Source organism: Dufourea novaeangliae, unplaced genomic scaffold, assembly GCF_001272555.1.
Source record: "Dufourea novaeangliae isolate 0120121106 unplaced genomic scaffold, ASM127255v1 scaffold168, whole genome shotgun sequence".
NCBI lineage: Eukaryota > Metazoa > Arthropoda > Insecta > Hymenoptera > Halictidae > Dufourea > Dufourea novaeangliae.
Window position 1 is genome coordinate 3,068,343 of NW_015374062.1, and position 9,102 is coordinate 3,077,444.

General features: G+C 33.7%; 1 protein-coding gene across 1 annotated transcript; it reads right to left on the reverse strand.

The window, feature by feature from the left end:
- Positions 1-463: 463 nt before the first annotated feature.
- On the reverse strand, positions 464-4,110 carry LOC107190174 (1-acylglycerophosphocholine O-acyltransferase 1). Its single transcript, XM_015578927.1, has 6 exons — positions 3,951-4,110; positions 2,103-2,215; positions 1,624-1,778; positions 1,095-1,232; positions 711-836; positions 464-626 (listed from the first exon to the last, which is right to left on the reverse strand). The coding sequence occupies exons 1-6, from the start codon at positions 4,108-4,110 to the stop codon at positions 464-466; spliced, it is 855 nt and encodes a 284-aa protein (XP_015434413.1).
- Positions 4,111-9,102: the final 4,992 nt, after the last annotated feature.

A 9,102-nucleotide genomic window follows, 5' to 3' on the forward strand; every position in this document is an offset into this window, starting at 1 on the left:
GGTAGAAGAACGAATACGATACGCTAAATAGTGTCTGAAATAAAAATTCTTAGTAAATACGCTTCGATTCCACGAAAATAGGTAAAAATTGTAAACTTTGACGGCGTATATTTCTTACGTGGACTGCACTATATTTTAGTTTCAACAAAATCCCTGACATCGAGTGCAAAAAGTAATCGATTTGACGTGAAAGGACCCAAATATGTACTATATTGCTTATGTTAATATAAAGTATTAGAAATACATGGAAAAATTCTTCCACTAAAAAGGATTGTACATGTATGATCTTGACATATCAGATGAAAACTTTGCCAAAGGCATCTTGTTCACTATACACTAATGGCTTTTGTTCTATGAATGTTTGTTACAGATTAGTCTGGTAACTTTCGTAGCTTCGAAGGTGTAAAATTAGCAATAGTTATTGAATTACCCTCTGTAAGAAAAATGATTAAGAACAACTAAATCAAATAACACAGACTCTGTCATGTATCCGGAAGAGCTGTTGAGCAGCAGGTTCGTTTTCATCGATTCTGAGAAGTTGGGCGAATTCGTGCTGGTCGACATCCTCGCTAAATCTCGTCGTCTTTTTCTGAAGTAATTCTTCTTCTGTCTTCGATGTTACTAACCTAAACGAACAACAAGTTTTCCATTAGTTTTTTTTTTATTTCATAGAAATCACCATGTTTACGAGTAATCATAGAAAAGCATACCCGAGTTTATTACGAAGCTTATGGGCTTCTACTAAAATGGACGCACGAGGCATGTGCAACTGATGGGCTTTACTAATGATTCTACAATCGTCGTACGTATAGTCTGATACAGGGATCTGCAACGCTCTGAAAAGTAAGTAAAACTTTATTGTTTATTTTATTTTAATATCAATGGAATTCCTTCCTTTCAATATTAAATGTTCCTTAGGCTAAGCTTTATAATTTCGAAGACTCGAATTTTATACATCACTACTTGGTATATTATAGGAAGGCAAAACTAAGAGTTTCGGAAAAATATGAAAGTCAAATTATCTATGTTTATCTAATCTGTCAGAATAGGGGTGAATATATAGTTCATGCACCTTTAACAAAATACAAACTCACTCTGCCATTAGTCGTCGCACGTTGTTCGCATAAAGCTTAGGATCCGTTTTCTCGGCTTCGCTTGGCTTGTAAACAGGAAGGAACTCGATTTCGCAACTGCTGTTCAGTTGGGTCAGCGTCAGCCATAGTAATTTTAGCCTGCAATCGTAAGTTTTCGTTAATCATTATTACATGCAGGATCTTCTTTTGTATTACGTAGCTTGAACGGAAACATAACAGATGTAGCTGCATTAAATGCTTCGATTTGATTTATGAACGATAATTCTGAAGTTAAAAAAGAGAGAAATGACCGAAGAAGACTTTCGAAATTGGCGACTAACACTGCCATTTTGTAATATCTTTAACCTGAAAGCTTTATTTATATACTCTGTAAACTTGATGCCTTTCATTAAGTAATTATCTCCAGAAAATTTCCCAAATGTTAGCTATTTTCAGTCGTCTCGGGGTGGTGTACCCCCTTAAAGGGTTAATTTGACTCAATGATTTTATTGAATAATCTATTACAATTTCGAAAAATGTGGATACTTACGCTCCAGGACCTTCCCAAGTCCACGTGACCGTGTCCAATTTATTAGGATACCTGATGCACACAGGCTGAACAGGAACACCGGGATAAAATGCACCTGATTTGAAAGTAATTAGGCAAGATCGATTTGTACAGGTACCCTCTGGGAAGATCATCACCTGTAGGAACGATTTATCGATTCATTAATGACCATACTAAGAGCAAATGTTTCGTTAAACAACGATAAAAAAAGAATAAGAAGATTTTTATATTGTCTTGGCTCTATGAAATTCCGATCGATTGTTATTCGAGCGACTTGTAGAAACGGTGGAGGGTGATTTAGAAATTCGACATTTTCGAGACAACGCTGTATAATACATTAATTACGCTATTCCAATAATTATTCTTCTTATCATTTTGATAACTTATGGTATGAACGACAAAAAATTATTGGAAGATCGTAACAGTACGAAGACACATTTTCATTCTGTCATTAAGGATACCTGTGGCCAGTCCTCTTTCGAAGTAGCTCTTTCGATAATTTCCTTGATCGTATTTTGCCGTGAATTCGGGTCGTCCCTCCAAACATAGACTGGTTGCGTATAGTTGATAAGTTCTGTGAGTGAATATACAAAAAATTAAGTAAGTTTCAAATATCAATCGAGTTGCTTAAACGTTTATTTCGTACGAAAATACCAGTTCCGATATTTTCACATCTTACATCTAATTATGAGTATACCTAACACGATAACGTATTAATGTTTGTACAATACTATTCTGAACTTCTCTTTTTTCTGATTGAATATTATGACATGTGTCCAGAAGAATTATCACCCATGAAAATTATTTTTTCTGTGTATTGATATTTTAAAACTGCCATTCGATTTTCGGTTGAAATTCTTCGAAATCGGAAAATGTAAAATTCTTTTAGTCTAACTACTTTATTTGTGGTGAATAGGACTATCGTTAAGTTAATATTAAATAAATCGATAAAAATACGATTTAATGCAACTGGCGAATCAAAGAAAACAGAGTATTATATTATATAACCTGTATACCTTGCTTTTCTATCCTAATTTGTTTTCGCAGTACCTACTCTTTGTGTATTAAATAATGTCTCGTTATTTCCTTCGAGAAAAAAAGATTAAATCAACAATCCAGTATATGTATGCCGTTATGCAGAAAAATTGCAACACAAAAGAAAACTTGAAGTAACAACGACAAACTAACACCTAATCGTGATTATAAGGAATTTGTAATTGTTTGTATCACAGTCGTTAGAAGTATTATTAATTCACAGATTATGTGATTTAAGATTAATATTTATTTCTCAGGAAATCAAAAGACCGTGCTGTAGCAATAATATTTTTTCTTATCTTTCAACATTCTCTACCATATTATACTACCATGTAGTATACTATGGTCTTCAGGGTCATACAGGGACAGAAATAAAAGAAATAAATTTAACATTTCGTAATGCATTCTTGCTAATTAAAGTCACATTGAACATAAGATGTAGTCTTATTAGTAAATACAATATTACGAAATATTAAATTTATATCTTTTCTTTCTGTCCTTGTATGACCCTGAAGACCATAGTATACTACATGGTTGAACTCGTCTTAATACCCGCTTTCATATAATGTAAAGAAATATGTAGCAATCCATTAAAAAAAAATGAAGTCGCCTTTGTTTCTAGAAAAATATTAAAAATACAAAAACTTTAGATACGCTATCATATTACTAGTAAAATATACTACAACTTCCTCCTCTTCGGTTTTTTTCTAATGTTTACCGTTTACGAAAAAAAACGATGGTACAAATTATCGCGAACACCCTGTATACCGTGACTGGCGGCACGAGTAGAAAGGTGGTGATTCCACATGAAAAAAAAAAAAAGAAATAACATGGTTTCACAGATTCTGATCAGGACATTTTAGTATAGGTACCGTATCACCATTTTGAGCAGCCAAAAGTAATCCAATCGAAACTATCACATAGAATGTCTTTAATAAATATTCATTCTACATTTTTTTTATAATAAACGAATTACAACAACCTCATCTACGTGTCACACGAATTCGTATTTCTATATATGAATCTACTGTAGGTCAATCTATTTCTTTCACTATCAACGAAAACATGTTGACCAAATCAGAGGCATCGACTTCGATATCGTTCCAAAATAAACGAAGTTCTACTGTACAATTTCTACCCAGTGGTGTAGCATTTGAAGAAAAAGAAAACATTTCACGGAATTGGCGATGTTAGTTAGCTCGAGGGGAGGAGTGGTGGCTCGATTAATTCAGAGGTGGTGAGTCGTGGAATTTTTCAATAATTTTGGCACATACTTCCGATAAACGGATTCAGCCCCGATTCTCGTCTTACGATGATCGAAGGGAAGCCGGTTATGTAGACGATCCCGCCGTCCATGAAGGTCGAATGGGGTGCAACCACTAAGATCGGCGCCTCGGACCTGCTAGCCTGTCTTCCACGCACAATGATTCTCATTCCTCCCGCTTGGTATGTCAGCCGGCCCATAAAGCACAGCCAGGGAACTATTTTGCTGCAGGTTTCAATCGAGCATTCGGTTAAAGGATCTCGATTCCTTTTCAGTCAGTTTTTCGTTCAGATCCGAGTTCGGTTTCGCGAGCCCGAATCTTGATCGTCATTGATCTCCTTGCGGATGGGTGTTTAGATAGTTTGTTTTTCATTCTCTCTTTCTTCCGTTTAATGATAGTTGTCGACTCGTGCAGGGAGTGAAGGAAAATAACGGTTCCGACTTGACAGGTGACTTCTGATCGACGGAAATTTAATAGAAACATTTGCCGTTCAATTATTTTTAAGCTCGACAGTTAATGTAGCGTTAGGTAGAGTCTATTGTTTCCTTCACACCCTGTAAACATTTACAAAACTGAACTGTAATTTTTTGCATGATTGATATTTCATTGCGAATGATCGGTGTTTTGGAGATTTCACCGGAAGCTCGTGATTAATAATCGAACATTTTTACGCGACAGATTGTTTAACCCTTTGTACTTGGATGTCGAGTTCTAGTCGACACGAATATTACTAATATTTTAATGTACGTTTTAAATAATATTCGAATACATCTGTCCGGTAGTGTATGTAGGATGCGCGGATCAGCCTAAGCAGACTTCCGTGACCGAATGCAGATTCCACGAAAGTAGAAAGCCGACGTGCAGCTGGTCACGCATTTATTTTAGTCAGATTTTCTTCAGTGTCAATGATTTTCAGTAATCTCTTATACCGTGTACACGGCTAACGTATTTATTGCAGTTTTCTTTATTCTTTGCATTACAATTATGACACTCTAACGATTTTCATGTAACATAAAAAATTACAAACAAAAGTACTGAATTTCTTCATTCTCTTATAGTTATATAAACAAGCACGTAAGTAACTGTGAGAATCTGACTAAAAATAAATATCTCTGTGTAACAAAAAAGAATAATGATCGATTTTTTAATCAAGACAGAACAATTACTGTTTATTTCTTTAGGGTACTATAGATTTTGAAGTGTTTTAGCTTTCATCTGTGATTGTACACTACTTCCTATGAAGCGATAATTATGATTTTTCGATATTTCTAATAAGATTTTTCCGAGGATTTTCACAAAAACCACGTTGCTGGTACGGTAGAAAACTCCATCACCGGTTCATTTGCACATGAGTGAAACTTTAACGGCTTCAGAACCACGTGACACTGTAGTGAGAAAGTTTACGGCGATCGTGAGTTCTTAGCCGATAGTATGTGAATATTCTCAGTAAAATATTTATCAGTAATCTCTGGTTTCGAAACAAAGTCTGTGCGGAGCGTAACCATAAATCAAAATTTAACTGACGAATGGAACAAGTAAAAATGTCAAACATGAAAAAAAAAAAAAAAAAAATGTCTCAACAAATATAAATTCGAAGACCAGACGTTTCTTTTCTTTAAAAAACTGAATTTTTTGTTGCATAATTAAGTACAATGAACACGCGTTAAACTCGTTTTGAAAGTATTAATATTCTGTCTTTGCGTTATAAATCATACCTATTATGTATATTTGTGGATACTAATGATTTTTTCAAATACTCAGTTCATTATTTTAAAGCATTTACAATATATGAAAGAAATAAATATCCCACACATTGGTCCATTTGCGTTTTTATATGCATATATGACAGGGCACGTGATAGGAACCACCTCCATTACTCTGTAAGGAACAATTTCACCGAAAATTGGTTTAGATAAATATTGTACTGTAGTTCGAAGTACCACTTAATACAATATTCATTTTACACGGTATTCCAAGGTTTAGTCCTTGACGATTGACTTTGTGACACGTTTAATAGCCACCTGGACGTTATTTTTCGTTATCGTTTCAGAAATAGCGCACCACTTACTGTCAATTGAAATTATACATGTTATAAAACAGAGAACTGAGCGTTTTGCAAAATAATTGCATCAGGTACGTAGATTTATCGAAAAGATCTTCTATTACGTATCGATTTCTTTTACCAGTTAAACATTGATTTATGGTTCTGTAACATTATCCAGTATACGTAAATATTTATTGTAAATATATCGTAGAAGGAGAAGAAAAGGGAAGAGGGTGAGATTCAGAAAGATAAATAAATACGTATGAAGCATTTGATAGCATCGTTAAGCATAAAAAAAAAAAAGTATACATATATGTGACAGCGAATGTTTTTCTTTAAAACCTCGCTACGATAATAACGTGCTCCAACTGTGTTCCACGATATTAAAGGCGTCAAGTTAATTGCAATAAGTGTGCCCAGTATTCCAGGATTTCGTTAGTTACAATATAAATGTTCCCATTCACCACAAGCATAAAATTTCTGTTATGTACACTAAATGGATATTGCTTTTTGCACCTTGAACGAGCAGTTTTATGATATCGAGCCATGTTGCTTCCACGCTTGGCGTATCAAGCTTGAACATGTTCATTTGGTTCCAATAAAACTTCGTGTTGCACAGAACCATGTTGATATGAGACCGACTACCGAATGTTTACGCAAATTTACAAGTTTAGACAGTAATGTAAGAAAATGAAAGTTCGAGAAATGACATAATTTTTATTCTTTTACTTTATGAAATTAATTACAATTATTTCCATAATTCCATACAGTGTTTTGTTTATAGTATGGCCGCCTCTTTTCATGTGATTATAACTGATTAGAATTTGTATCAAAGGTCTTAGCAAACAAGTAGCACTCTGATTAATACATTTTTTTTAGAGTAATATATAATATTTTATAGATAAATTAACATATAAGCGTATAGAACCTTGCAAAAATTTTAGAGAATTGAATAATGCTACGTGGTCGAATGCAATTGAAGGGCTCACAAGAAAATCGAGTTTCGTAAATTTTTGTTACTTTCCCGGAGAGTACAAAAATACTCTGAGAAGTTTGCGGATCTTGAAAATCAATCGATTTTTTATTCAGAATAAATTAGGGCATAGGTTCTTCGTGTTGCGAGTCTAACTTCTGACTACTACAATCTGTCGTTATCAGAAAAACCGAAACATTTGACAAGAGTCGTTTTTCGTGAGCCCCTCAATTGTACAAACAGTGCCGGCCATAAGAATGTTCAAAAGAAGAACATGCTAAAATGATTTTGCAACGACAAACAATTTATCGTAAAGTTATGCATTATATGAAATCAAGACAATAATAAATGCATACGTAAAAATAACGAAATATCTACTTTATTTATAACAACGAGAATGAACGTAGAAAATTGCTGCAGCAAACATGAGTTTAAATACAAATTTTGATTACTGTACTTTTTGTATTTGCTATTACAGCATGCAATCTAGTAAATGTGGTATCAATACACATATACAGTGGGAGTCACAAATGAGTATACACTTTGAAAGTATAGGATTACATTGAGATATGGTATCTGTGGGAAAAACTTATATGATTAAAAGTGTTTTCCATGAAACAATTTTTAACCACCAATTGTAACCCCTGTGTTCTATTTAGATAATTGTGCATTGATCCTTCTTGAATTAAACTCGATCGAACTGATATCGGATTATAAGAAATTCTGTTAACTTTTTTTTACATTTTTTTGTGTTTTTTTGTAACCTATATTATAGTCGTTGGATTTCTCACGATTCATTCTAATGGAAATTTTTTAAAGAACACTATAGTTTTATTTAACAAACAAACGGTAACATCTATTTTGCCGAAAATATTTTTTATTTACAATAAAACTGAAATTTATACCGACGGAAATTATAAAGAAAGTAGTCATATTCGTATTCTAGTTGTAGAAATAAAGTGATGTGTTTAGTTTTAAAACGAAACTTTTTTATTTATCACGTTTGAACTGTTAATCTTATACTCATATCAACATAGATGCATATTGCACGAAGTTTTACTAAAACCTAAATTAAAATGTATTTATAACGTTATCTCCAAACAGCACGAAATTTGGTGTTCTTTCCTACAAGCGTGTAGAAAAATATTACAAAACAATACTATACACGTATAGTAAAATACTGTCTATATGTAGACATTCTTTGTTTTCGTCATTTTTGCTTTAATGTACTTACACTACCGCCAAAAATATGGGACCAGAATTCATGGTTGATGGAACAGTAATTCATTATGCTGTTACAATGCAATAAAAGTTATGGAATTAGTACATATTCAAATAATTTCCACTCGATTTTAGCACAATATTTTTTATCAAATCCTTGTAACATATTTTTCTCATTATTTAATTATAAGACCTGGTCCCATTCTTTTGGCCGGTAGTGCGTGTTTCCTTCAATGGTCACCCAGCTCTTATTTCCCGAACGCGTTTCGTAATTCCTAAACACTCAGATTACACGAATCAACAATTTACAGTGAGCAAGAAAGTATTCGAACTATAAGATAGTGAAATGTTCGCCGTGAAAATCTAAGAGCATATACACACAGACTCCTCCCCATTATCGCCTGGCTTGTTCTACACGATTATTGTCCAGGCATTATCCCCACCACTTGGAGAGGGGGGCGTGGCACCTGTTGAAAACTTAAAATTTTCGTCGTTCAATCCACAATTCATTGGGCAAAATGTGCTCTAGTTACAAAACCTACATTGCAATTACATTACAATTTGTACAATTACATTGTAATTTTTATTGTAAATTTAGTATAGTTAATTAGAGTGTAATTGTCTTGTAATTTGTAACTGTGATTTCGATTTTGTAATCAGATTACATTTTGCCCAATTCTGTTTCTGGTTAATAACTTCCTTTTTTCTTGTATCGTCGCAAACGGCTGAAAAATCATGGATACCGCTAAAGTGAACACCCTGTAGAAACTGACCGTTTGAATACTTTCGTTCCTCACTGTAGATAGACACGAATGTTCGCTGAAAATTGAGATGTTCCCGTTGCTGATGCACCGAATAGATAAAGAAACAAAAAATGAAAGAAGAAAAAAAAACAGATCGGCGACTCGGCGAGAGACGTGTGA